This window comes from Pangasianodon hypophthalmus, chromosome 2, assembly GCF_027358585.1.
Source record: "Pangasianodon hypophthalmus isolate fPanHyp1 chromosome 2, fPanHyp1.pri, whole genome shotgun sequence".
NCBI classification, from domain to species: domain Eukaryota; kingdom Metazoa; phylum Chordata; class Actinopteri; order Siluriformes; family Pangasiidae; genus Pangasianodon; species Pangasianodon hypophthalmus.
In genome coordinates, this window is record NC_069711.1 from 19,815,597 (window position 1) to 19,838,137 (window position 22,541).

Below are 22,541 nucleotides of genomic sequence, written 5' to 3' on the forward strand. Positions count from 1 at the left end.
TAAGGAGATAAGAGGTCTGGAGTTGATTCCAAGCGTTGAATTTGCATTTGGTAGCTGTTCATAGGAACTCTCAATATGCAGACCAAAGAGGTGTCAATGCAAGTGAAAGAGGCTGTCATTAGGCTGAAAAAACAAAACAAATCTATCAGAGAGATTAACAGAAACTAGCAGAAACTTTAAGAGTGGCCAAATCAACAATTTGGTACATTCTTAAAAAGAAGGAATGCATTGGTGAGCTCAACAACACCAAAAGGCCTAGAAGACCACAGAAGACAACTAAAGTGGATGATCACAGAATTCTTTCCTTGTTGAAGAAAAACAAATTCACAACATCTAGCCAAGTCGCGAACACTCTGGAGCAGGTACCTCTAAAAAAGCCTGACTAGTTCTGATGCAAGATTAACTTGTATCAGAATGATGGGAAGAGAAGAGTATGAAAAAGGAAAGGAAGGTCTCATGATCCAAAGCATACTACATCATCTGTCAAACATGTGGATGCAGTATTATGGCGTGGGCATGTATGGCTGCCCATAGAACTGGGTCACTGGTGTTTATTGATGATGTGACTGCTAATAGAAGTATCAGGATGAATTCTGAAGTGTATAGAGCTATACTTTCTTCTCAGATTACGTCAAATGCCGCAAAAGTGATAGGACGGTGCTTCACAGTTCATAATAACCCAAAGAGTACCACGAAAGCATCCCAAGAGCTTCTTAAGGCACAGAAAAGGAATTTTTTTAAATATCCAATGGCCTCAGTTGAGCATGCTTTTCACTTACTGAAGACAAAACTGAAGGCAGAAAGGCCCACAAACAAGCAGCAACTGAAGGGAGGAAACTCAACATTTGATGATGTCCATGGGTTCCAGACTTCAGGCACTAATTGAATGCAAAGAATTTGTATTATTTATATTATTGTATTATTAAAAATAATCCTAATCTTTATGATTGTTAGTTTGTCCAATTACTTTTGAGCCTGTGAAAATGGAGGGACTGTAAAAAATGGCTGTAACAGCCGAGATGAGATGCGCACTACTGATAAGTTGCGGTGAGACACACAAGCCCAGTCTTTTCATTGGATGCAGTGAATGCAAAGTGCCTGCAGTTACACTCACACACAACGGGGTTCATAAAAGCATTGTTAAATGTGTAAATATAAAGAAGTCATGTGCGTTCCCTCTTTAATGTTTAAGGATTAAATATGCTGAGTAATATATGTTTTTAATATTGATGTGTTAAGATCAATTACCTAGTATTCTGACAATTGAAGTATCTCTGTGCTTAAAAATAATTTACCATGTTTACCTGTAAATGGCGCTCGGCTGCTAGGCAGTTTCAGGGTCGTCCAAGTAACATGACAGTTCATGAATTATCACCCCTGAAGCACTATACAATACACTGGACATTCTGACTCATTGGACATCCCCTCCATTACTCACAACATACACTCCATGCAAGCCTTGCCATGTGTGTATATCATATTTGTATGTTGACCCGTGTGTTGCGAGGCAGGCCAAAGCCCAAGACCCTCCCACTTGGCCAGCTGCTTCCCCCTCGACAACTGCTTTTTCGGCTATATGTAATTGAAGGAATCTAATAGTGCATAAAGACAAATTAAGGAAGATGATGTGTGTGAAGGCGCATGTGCAATGCTCTCGGTCTACACAACCCAGACCTATACGGTTACAGATTAATGTGGGTTTAACACCATGGCTCAGAGTTATGATGCTGCATGTTAAACCCCAGGCAGGGATGATAAGCGCATTAGAGATGCGGGCCAGGACGAGGCAAAGACTGACGTAACTGTTAATGTGCGAAACGAGGACATGCATCTGATGTGAAGTAATAGGACAGTGGTGAGTGACATGCTATGCCTGCATATTAAAAGCAATTAACAGTGTAGTGATGTAAGGGTTTCATGTGTCGTTAGGAATATCATCCGTAATCAATCCTAGGTCGCATCAGGCGTGTGTAGGTAGCGTGTCCTCTTGCTAGAAGGACGTGTATGGTCCGAACCACAAGGTTCAACTTGACTGGTGTTTCTAAAAATGGTCAGATCAGATCATATGGGCTAAATGAGATTTAGTAAGATCTCAGCACAAAGGAAATACAAAAATCAATTCTAATGATGCTGCACAAGCTCCCAAGGTCAACGTTAAAGCAGTTTGAAGTATTTTGTTATGCATGTTCAGGTGCACTTAGCATCTCGGTTCTTATTTCATAAGAAGACAGCTGCCTGTCAATCTTCCTGAATGCACCAAACACATGCTCGACCTCAGGATTAACCATCCAACTAGTTCAGGAAAGACATACTGATGTTAGACGGACATGCAGTAGCAGCAGTTGTTTCTTAGTAGCCTTGTCATTAAAAGCCCCAATGTCCATATACAATGATATCCAAGTGGGAATTTTTTGGTTGTTAAACCTGCCACCACCCCCTCTTCGGAGAACAAAAAGAACAGTTAAATACACTCCTAAGACAGGCAGAGGAAAAAAGAGAAGTAAAGAAAAATGAAAGACAAGAAAAAGAAAAGTATTAAGCATGTGTGAATGTGCACATCAATCACTTGAAAACAGAACATAATTTAATGACAGGAATAAATACTTTGAAGAAAAAAAATTACAAAGCAGAAAATTATACAACATTTGTGAGGAAAATTCAAGAGAGTGAAAAATACAGAGTAGCAAAAACGACATGATAGAGAAGTGGATCTGGCACAGATGTGCAGATTGAACAGTAGTGAATATAGTGGTACTGGTGTGCTGTTCAGCTAGGTGTAGATTATGTGCTATGTGTCTGCTCATATAAAATAATAGTTTCAGTGAACCTGTGCCCACTGAAGCTTCAGATTCCTGTTCTTGGCTGACAGGAGTGGAAGCTCATCCGATGGCTCATCCGTCTCAAGATAAAACGTGTGTTCCGAGATGCTTTTCTGCTCACCACGGTTGTAAAGACTTGTTATTTGAGTTACTGTAACCTTCCTGACAGTTCAAACAAGTCTGGCCATTCTCCTTTGACCTCTTTCATCCACAAAGTGTCTCCACCAACTGCAGCCACCCACTGCTCACTGGATGTTTTTTATTGTTCGCACCATTCTGTGTAAATCTAGAGACTTCTATGTGTGAAAGGCCCTAGAGATCAGCAGTTTCTGAAATGCTCAAACCAGCCCATCTGTCACCAGCAACCAACAACCTCAAGGCAAGGTCAAAGTCACTGGGATCCCCCTCTCCCCCATTCTGATGGGTGATACACCCACCTAAACAAAAAAAAATGAGGCAGTGAGGAGGAAAATTCTAAGAAGTGATATACTTTCTCTTTGCTTCATCAGGTATGACGCCATTTCAAGATGTCCTCAGTTACTAACTTTCTCCTTTCCCATGGAATCTTGCTAGGAAGGAGGTCCTAGCAGTCGATGAGTAGTGAGAGAAACTTGAACACCATCTACGTTCAGCTTGTCCTTCCTAGTTGCCATGGACACACACAGGGAGATGGTGGAAGGTTACATGCCACATTGTCACAGCTTTTGAGTGATTTCTTTCCAGAAGGGAGGAACTGGTGTGCTTATCCAAAGGGCATGGGTGTGGTTGTTAATAGAGTTGAGTGTGCATTTTGTGCATTAATCTCACAACTTATGTGAACTTAACTTGCTCAAATAGGATGCTTTTTGTGTAGGCTAGGCATGATATCTGCGTACTGCAATCGCAGACAGTGACCCGTCCCCTTGAACTTTCAAGGACAGCAGCTCAGCAGTCATGTTTCTAGAACTGTCTCAGCTGTACTAGGTTCAGTAAATGAGATATTCACGTAGGAAATCACCCAACACATTTTCACGTGTGGGAATAGTATTAACGCGGGGATGGACAAAGTACTGAGAAATTATACTTAAGTGAAAGTATAGCATTAACTAATTTTGCTATTTATGAATTGCTGTGATTCTTGGTAGTTATTTTCTGCATTGATGATCTGAAATGACTGGATGCTACACTGAAATGACTAGATGCTACACTGAAATGACTGGATGCTAAACTGAAATGAATGGATGCTAAACTGAGCCCATTCTATTGATGTGTAGCGTACAGTCATTGGCTGGATGAGAGAAGAAGAAGATACCTTCGAAATTTATAATAACTACTTTGAAGGTCTAAACAAATGTAAGGAGTAAAAAAAAGTATGGTTTTTTTTTTCTTGGAAATGTAACTAAGTAAGTTTACCAGTATTCAAGTTCATTAATACTCAGTGGTTAATAAGTTTGTACAGTCACTAGTAGCAGGACTAGTGTCAGGTAACAATTAAATCTATAGCAGCAGACTGGATGATGTCCTGTGACCATGGACTTGTGCCACTCTCTAATGAATCTAAATGTGGCTTACACTTCAGCGTAGCCTTTTGACTCAGGAACAGCACTTCCAAAATGAGGATTTACAATTTGCAGATGTTAGTAGAGCTCTCTATCTGTCTCAGTGTGTGCAGTATGTAGTTCATGTTCATTGGGTTGGTGATGTGAGGGTTGGATTAAAAATAACTCTGCTGCTTTAGCATGTGTGGCAAAGAGGAGGTAAAGTAGACATTTGCAGAGGGCATCTGGTTGGTTACTTGTGGGGGATTTTTTTCCACGTCACTTTCCCTCTGAATAGGCTATTAAAAAGACACAGCCGGTCTGCAGCCTGATCTCACTAGGTTGGCATACTATGCTGACATCATCAAGGTCTCAGAGGTGCATTGTCGATGGTAAGGCCAAGGAGAGAAGAGGGCGCTAGAGGGACCTCTCGGTTTCTAAAAAGTACAAAAGTCCTGCATGACAGCTCATGTTCCCTGGATACTCAGCATCTATTTATTATCTGTCCACCTCTGCGACCCTGTTCTTTAATTTAGCACTCTGATTCATCTGCTGTTCATTCCCTTAAAAATGCAAAAACGCCTCTACGTTTACAGTCACTTGGCCACTGGCCACTCCAGCAAGACTGGGTTAACATCTGCATTTATATATGTTTTAGTCAGTCGTAATCTCAATAGTTACTTCATTTTTGGAATCTATGCATCATTGAAAGACAAAGAAGGGTACATTTGAATTAAGAAATCTCACATTGCCTGTGTAGTGTCCCAGATGAGACATATAGCCATGAGCACCAGCATGAACTCGGACATTAGAAATTGCCAGGTCTCTTTCCTACAATGCACTATAGGTGTTCTGAGTATACATCCTAAATGTATGTCAGCAGCAAGAGTAAAGAGCTAGAGCTTTTCACCTCAGTCTTTAGTCTTATTGACAGATCAGGAAGCCACCTTAGACAGAGAGGACCATTTTAGAAGACATGTTTTTCACCTGATCAATCCAGAACGATGCGTTAGCAGCCAGAGTGATGCAATTGCAAATGCCCGGCTGACAGCTCTACTGATTGTCAAAGGAAATTTCAGGCAGCAAAGGGAAGTTGGAATGAACATTTCAGCAGTGCTTAGACAGCCATCACTGGAGACATGGACCAGGAATGGAGAGGGTGGGGGACAATTTGGTGAGGAGGGTTGTTGCTTAATATCAATATCCTAGCAACTGAGGGAGTACGATACCTCATGCAGTTGTTGTCAGGGATTGGTCAGCACTCTGGCATTGGCCCCACCCCCTCAGCTCAGGCTCTGTAGAAAGAATAAGCCAAAATCAAAACATCCACCACACTTGACTCACTCCTGTGCACTTGACCTTAACTGCACTTTACCCTGTCTGATATTACTTGTGCTTAATATTTTTGTTTTTTATTCATTACTAATATTTATCATACATCTGACCTCTTCCTTCGCCTTGATCGATGTGCTTGTGCCACTTACCGATAGCTTTAAAAGGCTCAGAGAAGACTACAGTGTGGCAGTATGACGTCTCCCTATGCGGCCGTACAGTTCTGCCCAGAACACGCCTTTCAACGGTAAGACATGACCTTCTATTCATGGCCAGGTGCTAAGTCTGAGTCACCAAAATTACTACGGAAATTTTGTCACATGACCCAGAGTCTGACTGTATGTTTAGTTATACTGGTTTCATGTAGTAACAGAAGTAGGTCATGTTGGTAATCATTGTACAAAGTTGTTCAGAGGACTGAGTGAAATTTTGCTCACTTTTGCATGAGTATATTTAGCCATGCTACAAACACAACTGCACTGGAATGTCATGCTCTTGGTATTAACTACCAGTTTTGTTCGATTTCTGTAAACGTTTGCAGTTCTGCTTGTCCAGCTAGAGACTGTGTAACACTGTTCGGAGATGCAAACAGTTGGATCTAATGGTCCAGTTGCTGCCAGGCTCGGATATTTATAGACACGTGTTCTTATGGTAACAATGCAAGTGTATGGGAGTGTCCAGGGTTCAGGGCAGTCAGACAAGACACTTGAAACCTTGAACCTCCTCACTATTCACACACCACTTTACACTTTACTGCAGAGTTAAACTGGGCTGAACTCCCTGCCAGTACTGCTGTATCACTGCTGTGCTCATCTTATATCCATGTTAACGCTTGTGTTCTGTTCACGGATCATATTGCCTTCAGGCAGCTGAGACACAAAATAATACTTGAAATGACCAATGTTGAATACATATGTTTTTAGGGAACAGTAAAGAAGGACAAAAGCACTTCTCGTGGCTAGGGATGCATAATCAGGTACAAGGACAAATAGAACATGGAGATAATGTAACACTGAAACATTAATTCTGCCTATTTGTTTGATTTTTTGTAAAAGCAGTTGATTTTTAGCCATTCTCGGGTCGTAGCATAACCTGTGTAATATAAATATTTGGGGGAAAGGAATTGTTCATGTTAAAAAAAAAAATAAAGACTATGGACCCATTTTAAGTAAAAATGCAAAACAGCTCATTTTGAAGACCCAAATAGAAGCAAAGGGTTAATTACTGAGTTTGAATAGCTTTTTGGAGGAATGGACTGAAAGAGTTCTGGTCTGTAAAAATAATGTATTGTTTTTAAGTTTATTGATATGAATTCATCTTTTGCAATACCATGAAGGAAATGGCAGTTTGATAAAAGGTCATATCCTGTTGGTCTACCTGTCATTCAAAACCGTGACGATGAGTGATGATCCACTACAAACAAATGTGTGTTTGTGAATGAAAGTCTAACAAGAATCCAGTCACTCTAGTACACTATTCAGAGCACCACATCACTGACACAGGTGTATTTACGCTGTGTGCTTGCACTAATGAGTGTAACTGGCCCTGATCACAGGTGCATAAACCCATCGCTGTTGATTACAGTCCAGACTATTAGCCATCAGTCGACCTAGCCTCCTCTGTAGGAAAGGAGATCAGTAGCAGACATGTACAAGAGCTGATATTAGGCATAACAAATTTCTTCAGATTCTCATGTTTCTTCTAATATCTTAGCTACGTAGCACCTTGAAAATAGGCAAATGATTATAAATAAAATAAATATATATACATTAAAAATGATAAATGTTGAATAATTATAATGGTAATGGTATCATTTCTAGACTTTTTAACCATTTCAAGTTTAAAATATAAAATACTTATTCTATTGGCAAATAATTTTGCTTATTTTTTTAGAAATGTTATAAGAAAAATTACAAAAGATCACTTCAAACCTGAAATTAGTAAAAAAAAAAAAAATGGCCTGAAGTATTTTTTTTCAGTATAAAAAGTATTCTAATTTATATAATGTCAAATAAAAGTGTTATTTCTAATAATTAGGTGCATGATTGTACCACACTCATCTGATTATCCATTTTATGTTGCCTAAAATAAACATCAAATATGTAAAATAAATGGACCAACCTAAAATCTAGAATACAAAATAGAATAGAGATATCATTATAAGATACTGGTTGGGAAACTTTTTTTGATTTATATTTATATGAGAATCATCTTTTTCTGTTTGTTCTACGTTAATGTTGTGCTAAGAAATCATTATTTGGAATGTAACAGGCATGTGTAATGTGCTCTTATCTCACGTGAAAAATATGACTTTTGTCTTATGGAAGAGTGACTTTCCCTGTTTGACTGCTTTGCCATAGTCAGTACTGCTTTGGAGAAAAACTTGGATAAACAACATAAATCATGAAGAAAGCACTCCTGCAGAGTGAGTGGAAGCTGCTATTTGAAATCACTCAGGCTTTTTCACTAGAATGAGGCACAATGAAAGCACGCGACAGAGAGGAGGAGAAACCTGGAGGGCCACTCTTCTTTTGTTTGAGCCTTCATGTCTGTCCTGCAGCCACTGGTTTGAGGGATGAGGGAGGGAGGGGACTGGTCTCTTTGAACACCGTTTGGCTTTTGATTAATGAAGTCACAGGAGAAGACCCCAACACCCTCACAGATCGCAGGGCTCTGTTTGTTTTGATTGCATCTTCATCGCTGGATGTGCCCAACCTGCCAGGAGACAATGGGCAGCCCTGTTTAGCTCTGACCTTTAACCCTGTTCCGTCTGCAAGAGACCCAGTCTGCGTTTAAGTGGATGCAGCGCACCTTCCCCCTTAGGCTGCATACATGAGTCCTTCAGTAACCAGACACCCGGCTGCCCACAGCCCCCCTACCCCCCACATATACACACACACACACACACACACACCAGATCCACTAAACATCAAACCCACCACACTCGGGAGCAGAGCAGAAAATAACCGCAATGAAAAAATAGAGATGAGACCACTATTGTCTCCAAGGAGGGTTTCAGGCCTTTTTTTTTTTTTAAAGTGGTAGCCCAATTCAAATACAGGTGAAGCATGAAGTTTTACATAGCTCTGAGTGGATTTTCCCAAAGTATTTCTTAAACAAACTTTGATCTTCCTTCTTAGAAAGACAGGAGCAGATTGCCTAAGCTGAAGATCATATGCAATTTGGGATGGTGATGGATTTGGCAGCCAAAACTATAAGACATGTTACTGAATTGAAATAAATAGCATACCCAATGCACTAGCAGATAACGGGGGTTTGATTGATTTATAAGGTCATACCAAGGCCATATGGTCTGTTTGTGAGCTATTGCACCGAATAAAATCTTCGGTGTGTCTACATGACCTGTCTAATATAAGTGAAACCGCTATCTGTGGACCACTCACCATGGCACGTAACCTGACCATAAACTTCTGTCATTTCTGCTCTTGTAAATCACACAGCTTCAACACTTGGATGAAAAAGGCCTGGATGCTTTGACGTGTGGGTGCTGTGCCTTTTTGTGGAACCATGATGTCGTTGTTGGCCAACACTCCTTGTCAAGCGGATTGTGTTTCTGGCGACATCCCAGCATTGTAGGGGGTAACACGGGTCAACTCAGTCCTCTAACACTTCCTCCTTGCTGCAATGCATAAATCCTCTTAGCTTTGATTAGAGCTCTCTCTCAATTCAAGGCTGATGATGAGGTCATGAACGTGATCTTTCACTTGAGTTGTCAAATCTCCATCAGTGGATCTGAAACATGCTCAGCATTATGTGTGACCTGAGAAAGTGGCGAGTCTGCACCTGCTGAAGACATATATATTCCACATGCTCTCACTGGCCTAAAATGTCGATAATATTACGTGTAATAATATATAATGAGAGAGATGGACACCTAATCCCTACAGTGCAGGACTTCATGCCATTTAATAGCCATTACATCCTGTGGCATATGAGTATCATTTTGTTTTGTGGTATAGAGTCCAGATCTGATTCAGGATCCAGTCGAATGGAGAGTTCCTCCAGTAGGTCTCTGTGCACTATAAATGAAACATCGTCTCCATGTGATATAAACACTGTGCTTAAGTTGCTTAGACCTGCTTAATACTCTGTGATTGAGTTGTCTATTAATGTAAAATGATAATACCACAATGCAGAGTTTCTTTCCTGCTGTCCTGAGGGCTGGGTACCTTGAACAATTTCAGTTTCTTTCTGCAAATCATCTGATCCAACTGATGAATGGCTTGATAATGAGCTGGGTCAGGTGTGTTAGAACAGGAAAATAGAAAGCATGCTGGGTACTGGCTCCCTAGGAAAGTCTTAATATATAGATTAGGCTACTTTTAAACTACACTGTATGGCCAAAAGTATGTGGACACCTGGCCATCACACCCATATGTGGGCTTAATTTACCTTCACTGAAACTAAGACAGAGAGGAGGAGAAACCAAACTTGTTCCAGCAAGACAATGCCTCTGTACACAAAGCGAGGTCTATAAAGACATAGCTTGCCAAGATTGGAGTGGAAGAACTCAAGTGGCAGCACAGAGTCCTGACCTCAACCCCACTGAACACCTTTGGAATGAACTGGAACACCGACTGCACCCCAGGCCTCCTCACCCCACATCAGTGCCTGACCTCACTAATGCTCTTGTGGCTGAATGAGCACAAATCCCCACAGCCACGCTCCAACATCTAGTGAAATGTCTTCCCAGAAGAGTGGAGCTTATTATAACAGCAAAAGGGTGACTAAATTTGGAATATGGGTGTGATGGTCAGGTGTACACCAACTTTTGGCAATATAGTGTATATTGACGTACCATTTAATACTATTTTAATCAAATGGAAATTAGTAAAATAGATCTGCATGCATCTTTTTTTTTTTTTTACACTGAGACGTCCAGCACAGTTTGCCCATCTCTTTTCAATGGAAGCAGATAACACGTGAACAAAATGCAATGCCATGCACTAATTTACGTATTCACTGAGTCATCATAATTAGCAAAACAAGTTACAATAAGGAAAAACAAGTAGTGTTGCCAACTCCTTTTAGGAGAAAGTTGCTAACGCATGCCCACAATGTTGCTAGAAGTCAACAAATGATGTCTTAGAATAATTTGCATATTCACTGAATCATCATGATTATTTGGTTGACAAATAGAATAGAATAGAATTTTATCACAATACTGAATTATAACTAAGTAGTCTTTTCCAACTATATATGTATTTACAAAATACTATAATTTTTATAGAGAACACAGACAAAAAAGAAGCAGTGGTAGTGAATATTTGTGAAATAGACATGAAGGAAATGGTTATGGATGGGAATATTGACTTTTATTGAAAATATAGGCAAGAAGAGAATTTAACACAAAAAGAGCATAGGTGGGACAAACAATGGTGATCAGTAATTGGTCATTGGGAACATAGGCTCATGCAACCCAGTCAGGCTTTACACACTAGTGATGAGTCGAGTGAACCTGCTCTCTCAACTCCTATAGCCAGCAGCTGTGATGTGAGCTGGAGAGTCGTATTGAGTGCAGGACAGTCAATAACGTCTACTCAAAAGGTCACTACATTTGTCTCTAGGCTCTTTTATGAAATAAAGTCGCTAAAGGGGCCAAAAAGTTGTCAAAAGTACTGACAAGGCCTCTTATTTGTTAAACATAACTTACTAAAGGAGCCCCCCAACTATCAACAAAATTATTCATTTGGCAACAATCCATTTAAGTGATTTTCACAAACCTGGTCACAAACTTACAACTTTAATCAAGTGTGTGTGATCAGGAGAATTGAGAAAGTTGCTTAGCATGACACTGTGTGGATATGTGGACATGTTTTCCCTGATTTACATTAAACAAATCTAACATGCATGAGTGCAATAAAATAAATTCAATACTGGAAGTGGAAATTTCAGTTGTGGAATCATGGATGATGTATGACAAAAGACTTGATTGTGTTTGGCATATGTGAGTCCTCACAAGACCTAATGACATTATCTGTGGGCTTAGACCACACATTAGGAGTAAAAGATGGTTTCTCTCTTGTGACAGGCCTGGCGGCACAACAATATCCAAGTAAATCAGCTCAAGCATTCACCCCGCACCACACCTCTTTGGCTGCACATAAAAGGGGGATTGACCACGCTTTTCTCATTGAGCTGTTCTGTGAGGGAACCTTTTAAGCAAAGAAAGATGCATTTTGAGTGTTATTGAAGCTGCCTCACCAGTCCTCACCCCTTCATCATTTAGGATTTAGAGTTAATTCTGTCGTATTTCCAGTCTTAGGCCTAACCCTTAATGTGTATACTTTTCTGACATTCAGAATCAGGCATGACTGCATGTTACACTAACATGGGTTTAAAATCCATGAATGCATTAATGTTAGTTTAGTAATTCCCGCTTGTGCTACACCTCTTTGGCAAGGTATTAAAAGTGGGAACTGAACATGTTTTTCTTGTTGCTTATAACTCCTGCCAAGTCCAGGTTACTCATATTTAGAGATGGGTTCAGCACATGCTTAAAAACAGATTATGCAAATTGTGTGCATGAAGTTCACACCTCTGTGGTTGGATGAATTTTCTTGAGTAAAAGCATTTGAGATGTTTTTTTTGTTTGTTTGTTTGTTTTTTGTTTACAAAAACATCTAGACCACTGCCTTTAAACACAAGCACTTGCCTTTAATCCATAAAAAACATGTGAAGTAATTGTGGACAGAACATAAATGCAAAAGACCGTTTAAACTGAAAAATAAAAAAGACTAATATGATGATATATGAATGATAAGATGAAAAGCATTGAAATAAACATATAATAGGAATCTAGTATATTGCCAATATATTTCTGCTTGAATAGTCCAAGTAGTAATTATCACTTTAATCACAGTAAACTTGGCTTAACAGTGTTGCTTCCACCCTTATTATTTGGAAGCTTCTAAAATAGCACTTGATCTAGCACATCCTTTTGTATTTTTTTTTTTTAATATTGTGACAGTTACTTGTGCACACAACTTAATGAAGACACCAGATACAAAATTGAGGTCTAGAAATCAAAATATGTACTGAATGTATGCTATTTTATCATGCTTTTAATTTAATATTTGTCAAATTAATAAAGTAATGACAAATTTTTGTGCTAAACTCCTGTAAAGAAAAACGTGCCCACAGTTTGAAGGATAAACTGACCAAGCACTCATCTGCTACATTCACAGTTCTCTTTAAGTTAATTCAAAGAAATTTGTACATTAAAATCCGTCTCTTCCGATGTCCTTAGTGCAAAAAAAAAAAAAAAACTTTCACAGATTTAAAAGGCCAATATTATCAATTAATTATGTCATTTTTATGTATTTAATACTGTTCTCAAATGGCCCACAGTATAAGTTTGTGGTTACGTCAATCTCCTCACTCAAGATGTTTGCCAGAATCAATTGTAACTGACATGCCACTTTTTTGTTTTTGTTTTTTTTTGCAAACTCCACCCCGTGTGTGTAACTCTCACACAACTAGCTGAATAGCATTTAAGTCTGTAGTTACATGTGAGGTCTGAATACTAATGTGCACATTATTACATCCTCACCGCGCATGCTTAACTCAATTTTGAATACGGCTCTTGGTTTCTAGATCAACATGGATATGTATTGGATAAAATGCAGCCAGGGTCTTAAATAGTACAGAATTCAATTTACTGATAATAAGCTCTCTTCATTTATTATCAACAAGGCTAAAAGGATGTTTTGGCAATTTTTTTTTTGGTTGTTTTGGGGGCATTTATTAGCTTTGGTTTTAATCCAGTAGTATCAGGCTCAATAGTTAAGCATTTTGCCTCATTAAACATCTGATTGGATTACCTTGTCCTCTGTGGACTAAGGGAAAACTGTGACCCTCCAGGACCTGAGTTTGACACTCCTGTTTTAAACTGCCTGTGGTTGGGTTTCATCTCTAGACTGTGGTAAACTCACATCCTGCTTCGAAGTTATTCATTAGGTATGTCTGCGTCGTGCAGCATATTAATATCACCCACTCACAGAATGTGGGGAAATTCCGGCTCTACGCCCAAGTACCCGCCTCACATTATAGCTTGATACCCCCAGTCCCGGCCACAGACAGGCGCATACACACACTCTCACTATTTCATCCAGACACACACACACAAACCAAACACTCTACACTGCCAAGCCCAGTCCAGCTGCACACATGCTGCATGCTGCAAATCACAGTGGTCGTGTTGCTGTCATGTAGACTTTGGGGGGAATTCCGCTTTGCTCAGACCCACAGCATGCACTGCTCTTCAACAGGAACAATGAGACTTCGGGCCATTGCTTGGTGTTACGTTTCAGAGGGAGAAGGGTCACAATGTCTGCGCTGACAGTCATACTCTCTTTTCTCTTTCCGAACCTCAAATCATCTTACAGAGCAAGCTTACAGAGCAAGAAGAATGCAGCAATTTTTTAACCTAATCTTTAGCTATGGCATCAGTTGTGTATAAACAAATACCAGTACCAATCATTTCAACGTATTTTCTTGCACTGGGAAAATTTTATATAATGCAAATTCAAAATTTCAACCAATACATTCTAACAATAAATGTCATGGGGTGAAACAGACATATAAGACTGTCTTACCAAAGCTGTTCTTACATAGTTTTATAGTAATTGTGGTTATTTACACTTTCACAAAGGAAATTGTATGACAAGTGGCACTTCCTTGTTTATGTGTCTATGATGGAAAAATATAACTGCGAATTATAGTGTAAATTATACAGGTTTAGAGCTTAATTTACGAATGAATTTGACTTTAGAATTCATTCAATTCAATTCAATTTTATTTGTATAGCGCTTTTAACAATGGACATTGTCACAAAGCAGCTTTACAGAAATAAATGGATTCACAAAAATATATTGTAAATATTTGAATTTATCACTGTGAATTTATCCCTAATTCATAAAAACATGCTTCAAATAAACATGTATTAACTGCCCCAACAACTGCCCTTAGACTTACATTATAGGTTCATGTTGTAGGTTGTTTATGTCAAAAGCTCAGTTCCCTAGAAGCCCCAGTCTATAACTGCATACACAGGTAGAAAGTTTGCAGTATTGTAACCAGAAAGCGTTTGAACAGCACTACTAGCCTGTATCACTTTTCTGACAAGCTCATCAACCGTAACATTGCACCACCTCGAAAAGTACAGTGTCTGTACTTTTTTTTGTCTGTTTTCTTATTTGATGATCATCTTTGCCTTCTAGAAAAGCTTCTCTTTCCTCTTACAAGCAATTAGAGAGCAGCAATGCCTGTGTGGGTGTTTCTTGCTTCACTCCTATACTCCACCTATATGTTTTCAGCCTTTAAGCTTTGTTTGTACAGTCCAAACCAGCATTTCAGGTGACCATGACTTTGATTTGTTGACTTCTGAGTGAAGTGTGGAGTTAAAACAAATCTTAAACTCTGTGTACTCTGGTACTAATCATATATATATTAAGTGCTCAAATACATCCAGTCTTTTTTCATTCTTTGTGTCACTAGTGAAGCATTTGGACTATATATCTCTTTGCAACTAGGATTTTTGCACTTGGAATTTTCTACTTTCACACTGGTCTATGTTTATTTTCTTTCAAAATGAATCCATCCCTCTGAATGAAATTTGCATGCCATCTGAACATTCCTCCAAGCAAATACCTGTCTTTCTCTTCCTGAATGTCTACTGAAACTGACTCTTGCTCACTTCCTATATTATTGGTCCACCCCCTTAATAACCAATGTCATCCTTTTGATACCCTGGTCATGAGCTTTTCCATAACCATGTTCTGAACAAAAGACATAAAAATCATTATTATAAAAGCTGTATAAAGTAAAAATGTAATAATGCATTTCATCTTTACATTGTAGCCATATCATCTTCATGCATATGTGGACTTGCCAGATTTAGTAATGTGGATAGTTTTGTGCAAAGTTGCCTTGTGGCAGTGTACATTCCTAAACAAAAATACTATAATTTTTACAAATTTTAAACAATGGCAAAATATTCTTTCAATGTCACATAGCAAAACACAATGACCAGAGCTCTTCTGACTGTGACTCATAATTGCATAATTACATACATACATACATATATAAATACATAAATACAGCTTAAGCCAGCCTTATATAGGCAAATCAAAGAATTAGGTTTTCTTGCAGTAAATAGTATTTTATATGTATTATTTTTTCAGCAGATTGCGTGAACCAGCAGCGTGTCTCTCATGGGCTGAGGGATCTTTCCTAGCCTCCATGTCTCAGAGTCCGAGCTCACAGGGAACTGACATCCTTGGGCCGGACGTCTTCAACCAGCTGCTGGAGATGCTGGACCAGTATGTGCAACTGCACAAACACATAAATCTACAGACAAACACAGTTTCTGTTACACATAGGAATGGGCACTGCACAAAAACAACATGAAAGACTTTATAAAAAAATTTTTATAGCGTGCTGAAAATTTCCCCAAAAATCCTCCTTGGGTATTTTTTTGTTCTTCCTCAGGTCTACGTTCCACACTGTTCAGCCCATTGAGCTTTTGAACTTCTCAGAAGGTGCAACGGGCAGCTCTCCATCCAACACCATTCAGATCAGCATGGACTGCATCACCATGCATGGCTCTGACGACCACCTCGCAGTGAGTGTCCCAAAGCATTACGAACCAGCAGTCCGTTTTCAATGCAGTGAGCCTTCTATTATTCACTTTACTTTTATTTGCTTCAGTGAAATGCACTTGACAATGTACAATATGTCCCTGCTTCACTGAACTAGGAGAATTTGCAGCCTCACTGAGCACTGTGATCTTTTTTACGAAGCTCTTCTTGTTCTCATTGCATAATGTTCATGCGGCATGTCCTCAGGATTAATAGTTCTATTGCAGATCAAATATTTTGCAATCCAGGAAGTGATTTCCAAAGACAGATGTTAGTAATTCATCAGGATTGTTTTTCCTAAATGGCTTTAAAAAAGTGCCTGAAGTGAAGAAACCAATTCTGATGAATACAGCAATATACTTCATAATACCAAGAAATGTTTCGCAACTTCAGAGCACTCATTGGCTTTCTTTTTTGTTTTACTGATTTACTGTAATTGCTCTAAGTATAGACTGAATCAAGTTATTAAGTACACCAGTTATCTAAATTTTCCATAGATTTAAATATGTCCTTTTAGGTCATACCCGCTAAAGGTCATAACACACTAAACTACTTAAATAATAGTTTAAAATATTGCAGTGAAAATGCTTAAAGGTTGTGCTCCCATGAGAGAACTGGTTAAAAACCGAACTCAATTTTATATAAATAATGAGAATCTCTTGCTAAGGACCTGTTACAGTAATTATAGCCATTATATGTTCCAATATTTTCCTTTAAAGCCACAAAAAATGTACAAACATTTTTGACTGCTTTATGGAAATTAAGGCTATTACTATAATCCAGAAATTAATTTACAGGCTGCCTTGGTGAAAGGATAATTGCTGTCAATTAAATAAAAATGTCATGACACAAAAAAAAACTCCTATTACCTCTCTGCAAGTGAAACTTACTTTGTTTGGCGTGACCAATGAAGTGCATCATTTGGCTTTGGGGGAATTCAGTGGTAAACTCCAGTGAAAGCCGTTATTGCCCACATGCACATCTGGGGTCGTTGTTTGGTGTGGGGTTCCCCTGGTCAACCTAGGAACCACTTTTCTGATTGGATTTTCTAACAATTAGGTTGAATGCATGTATGACTGCGTACCAATAATATGTAGCCGGCGTTAAATAGAGCAGTCATCGTGTTGCTATTTATGCTTCAGATAATGTGGACGGAGTTGTACAGCTGAACTGAACTCTGCATTATTGTTAAAATCGGTGCGTAGACTGGACTCATGCACTCTGAACATGGAGCCGATCCTCGACAAAACTATCAATCAGAAATGTTCTACTTTGATGTAAGTCAGATATGTAGCTCTTTGAATTCTATTTGTGCATTTTTATTTTAGCACCTTTTTGAGAGTAAATCTTTTCTCCCTATCCTTTTCTCTGGGGAAAAAAAAGCTTGTTCTTTTCCTTAAATACTGGGTGTGTGAGAATTCAGCTGTCACGAATAGTTACATCATTAAGTGCCTAACTACAGCAAATACACACCAGGAGAGCAGTGGAAAGTCTGGCATCTGAGAGTGTGAGTTCCAGATAGAGCTGCAGTTTGGTCTCTAAGCCAGGGAGGTGAAGTGATGGGTCCCCTCCCAGCACAGGAATGCTGTTGTCCAGCAGTAACACAGAAGAGGATAAAAAGGAGAGGCACAAACATCAGTGTTATTCTCTACCCTGGGGTGCTGAGTGGAGGGGGGGGCTCTGAACTGGTGATTAATGCCCCCCATACTTACAGCACCACCCTGCACCCTGCCTCCCTGTGTCCGCCCCCACCTTCCTTCCTTTAATATTGGGTGTGGTGCAGTGAGCGTGGCACGCTACCACCTCCGCCTGAACTGCCAGACGTGCCATAGCCGTGGTGGGCTGGAGCACTCTGAGGAGTATATGTTTGAGGAAGGAGTTTGGTGGGCATTGACCCTCTGTCCCAACAATCCCCTTTTTGATGGAACCAAAAAAAAAACTTGGCACATCATTCCAGGGGTGTGCCTGCTTGATGAGTCATTAGACGGTACGCGGTGCGTTTAGCACCCTCAGGGATTGCTGTTTGTATTGTGAAGGGGTTTTATGTTTAAATCTGAAATTCCTTTTCCTCTGGGAGGTGCGTACTTTTTCACTAGCCGCAGGGCAGCTATTTAGAGCAGCACCTGCCGCCGTGCAGCTTTGAGCTCCGGGCCCTCTCCTCTATCACACTGTAGGGGGATGGTGGAGGTGGAATCGAGATTGAGCGGGAGCCAAGAACGCGGCATCAAATAACATAGAGGAATGTGACAAAGATGGTGACGGAAGAAAGTGTTGTATTCAACTACAAAAAAAAATGGATGTCATAACAAGACAGAGCTGTTGATCAGCTAAGGATTACAAGCTTCCTGTCCATGGGGAGATAGGGACAGGCTTTGGATAATGAATAAGGGACATTGAGAGATGTGACAGCCAAAGGAGAAGCTCAGTTCCTTAATTATATATTTTCCTCTGGGATCCTGTGGAATTGCTCAAGTTTTACTTTCTTTCCTGAATTTAGGTATTAAAGGGTGTTTTTCTCATGTCTTTTTTCTGTTTACTTGACATTTTACATGAAGTACAACTAGTTTTAGAAAGTATCTGGAAATTTCTGTCAGTGATTTTGGTGCATCAGTAATGTTTGTGCTGGAGGGGCCCAGACACTGCGGCCTCACCCTGTGATCCAGTGAGAGGGCAGCACCTGAATTAGGTGCTGAGAGATTGGAGAGAGTTTCTCCTGACTAAAATTTACATTGGGTGTGAATTCAGGCAAGCCAAAAAAATGTAGCTCATTTCATAATATAGGAATGTCTTTCACTTGCATTGTATTGACTGTTTAGTCTACAATGTGTCTCCCTTCTTTTTTGGTCCTTTGATGTGCTTTTTCAGCCAGACCCTGACTCAGCATGAGGTGGTTACAGAGCGTTAAGAAGCGGTGTTGCTTACATGCTGCCACCCCTTCCAAAATTACTGTTTGTTCACCCATTTTTGTACATATATTTTACTGGAAGATCTTTTTGCCAGTGGTTTGCAGTAACTCATACCTTTTTGTAACTATTACAAAAGTGTAATTATGTTAATTATAAATTGGAAACAGTACATGCTTGATAGTCTGATAGTGTTTCCTAACGGGCTTCCAAGTAGAACACCTTTAGGAAGATGTAAAAACTTTAAACTATCCAAAGAACCCTTGAGAGTCTACAAGCATTTGAAGATTTGGTCTGCACATTGGCTCAAACAGGAAAAAAAAAAAAAACGTGCTGAAACTAATTATGTAGTAAAGCAGTTCCACATCTTCATGTACAGGTGTTGACTTTTTAACCTACCCTTTGTTTTTAGGAGCCCACAGGTGTCTGCTCCTTTAGACTTTACTAACAGCTTATTATCCTGACCTTCAACACTATTCAAGATTGTTTATGGTCATTCATCAGCACACAAGTATAAAGAAGATGAAATGGTATTTACTCTGGCTCAGTAGTGCAGGGTAACAAGTCAGTGTATATGTTAATAATTTAAAAGCAACACAATATATGAAAAATATTGAATTATGTGCAGTTCACTGGTCCAGGTGGTGCAAACAATATTCAATTCGATTCAGTTCCATTTTATTTGTATAACACGTTTAACAAGACAATTTACAGCTTTACAGAAATATGTGTATATATATATATATATATATATATATATATATATATATATATATATATATATATATATATATATATATATATATATATATATATACAGTACTGTGCACAAGTCTTAAGCAGCCTATTTTTTTAGTACAAAATTTTTTATAGATTTTTATTTTATGACTTCTACATTATTGATTCAGTACAAAAACATTTTAGATTTCCAAACATTAGTTTTCCAGCACAAAATTAAATGTTACAGAAAAATGTTTGTATGTCAGTAAAGAAAGCAGCATATTACATAAGAGACACTTTTCAGACAAAAAAACATAATGAAGGCTGCTGGGTTTTGCTGCAAAAATAAGTGTGACAGTGAAAGAACTGTGGCTGCTTCTGCAAGATGCTCAGTAACACTTACAGCTCATTTCCTTATAAAACTGCACTAATTGTACCTGAGACTACTTTTAAAAAAAAAAAAAAAAAAGCGAAGGAGCGTCACATCAAATATTGACTTTGTTTGATTTATTACTGTTTAGTGCTCTTTATAGTATTTTTTTTTTGATGTGGAAACATTTAGTTTCATTATTTTTGAAGGCATCTTTGCTCTACAGCATTTCTTTGAATGTGCCTAAGACTTCTGTGTGTGTGTATGTATATGTGTATATATATATATATGTGTGTGTGTGTGTGTGTGTGTATATATATATATATATATATATATATATATATATATATATATATACATACACATACATATATATATATACACATACATATATATATATATACACATACATATATATTTAGATCCCTACTGAACAAGCCAAAGGTGACAGAGGCAAGGAAAATCTCTCTGAAATGACAGGAACAGAATCTCTGTAGTGCTGGCTTTTTATGAACTGGCAAGGCGTGTTATAGTTTGTACAGCTATGGGAGGGTTGTTATGTAGTTAGTTAAATTGCTGGTGAGCTAAATGGCTTGTGGAAAAAATAATATTCCCAATTCTGGTAGCTGATGCTTCCCAAAGAGAGTAGGATGAATAATTAACGGGCGGGGTGAGTCATGCCCTTCATGATATCCCTGGCCCTCTTCCAACACGTTTTGGTGTAAATGTCCTCCATGGTGGGAAGCCTGGTGTTGGTGATGCCCTGAGCAGCTTTGCTTTCAATAGCAGTTGAAGAACCCCAATCTTCAGTGTTTCAGTTGCTGTATGATGCAGAATCTCAGGACACTCTCCACTTTGAATAGAGGGAGTAGAGGACTGCTGAACTCATCCCAGTTCTCTGCAGCCTCCTAAAAATGTAGAGATGTTGATGGACCATTTTAGTAATGCAGGATCTGGTCTGAGACAAGGAATGGTACCCCCGGGAATTTGAAGCTGCTCACCAATTCCACACTGGTGAGTGTGTAGTGCATGTTTTCTCAAAGTCTCCAGGCTTCATGAGGAAAAGGCTGTTGACTTTGTACCAGTCCTCTGGCAGTCTTATCTTCTCTCCGTAGGCTATGTAATTCTGTGTCATTCCTTTTGGTCATGAGACCCACCACTGTGAAATCATCTGCAAACTCGACTGTAATTTTGTTTGGGTGTCTGGCCAAAACGTCATGTGACCTCAGTGTGTACAGTAGTGGGCAGAGTGTACAGCCCTGGGGGGTTTTTTGTGTTGATTACTGTGGGGTGGGACAGACAGTTATACGTCCTACTGAGCTGGGACCTATTTGTCAGGAAGTCCAGCACCTTGGTGAGAGGGCTATATTCAGAACATGGCGTAGTAGTTATTTAGGCTTTATGCAACAATGATATTGATTTCTGAATTAAAATCCAGCAGCATCAGCCAGGCATTGGCATCCTTGTTTTCCAGGTGAGCTAGGGCTCACATACTATCTGGTTTGGTCTGTATGCTTATTGAGTCCTTTATGTTTCAAATCACTTCATCTTTATTGATGTAAGTGCTACTGGACGGTAGTCTTTCAAGCCTGAAATTGTGGATGACTTCAGAACAGGGATGTATTTATTTCTGTAAAGCTGCTTTGTGACAATGTCCATTGTTAAAAGCGCTATACAAATAAAGTTGAATTGAATTGAGTTGAATTGAAGAGGGATGATGATGGCTGACTCAAAACATGTAGGTACTTTGGCATGTGCAAGTAAGGTGTTAGAAATATTTGCGTGGATGTCTGTGAGCTGGTGTGCACATTCTCGGAGTCCCTGGCCCAGGATGTTACCTGAGTGAGCATCTCAGACCATAAGCAGACATTGCACCTCTACATTCAGCCAGGGTTGCTTATAGATCCTGTGGTAGCTCCAATCAAAGGTCGGGGAGTAGCATCCTCATCAAAGAGCAAATCCCCTTTTCAGAGGAGAAAGAAGAGCACAAATCCATGCCCTCAACAGGCTAAGCAGGCAACATGAAACGATTCACCTGGTTCTCTATGTCTTCTCCTTGTCTCTCTTTTTCAGTCTCTCTCTTAGAACAAATTAATCTCATTTTCAATTCAACATAAGTGTTTTATGCTAATATGGTAAACAAATCTAGGGCAAAGCTGAGCCTATGAGGCCTAAGTGGCTCTCCAAAGCTATTTTGAAAAAAAAGTTCTTTTTTTGTT

General features: G+C 39.2%; 1 protein-coding gene across 8 annotated transcripts in view; it reads left to right on the top strand.

The window, feature by feature from the left end:
* Positions 1-22,541, top strand: part of tp63 (tumor protein p63) — a 71,908-nt gene that overhangs the window by 18,833 nt on the left and 30,534 nt on the right. For 4 of the 8 annotated variants that reach the window (XM_034310093.2, XM_053230197.1, XM_034310075.2 and 1 more), the window contains exons 3-4: positions 15,874-16,011; positions 16,181-16,313. In XM_034310093.2, the coding sequence (XP_034165984.1) occupies positions 15,874-16,011; positions 16,181-16,313 (271 nt within the window). Of the gene's footprint in view, positions 1-5,654; positions 5,916-15,873; positions 16,012-16,180; positions 16,314-22,541 lie in introns of those variants that run through there. The other 4 variants (XM_026920715.3, XM_026920728.3, XM_026920707.3 and 1 more) reach the window with 3 other exon arrangements.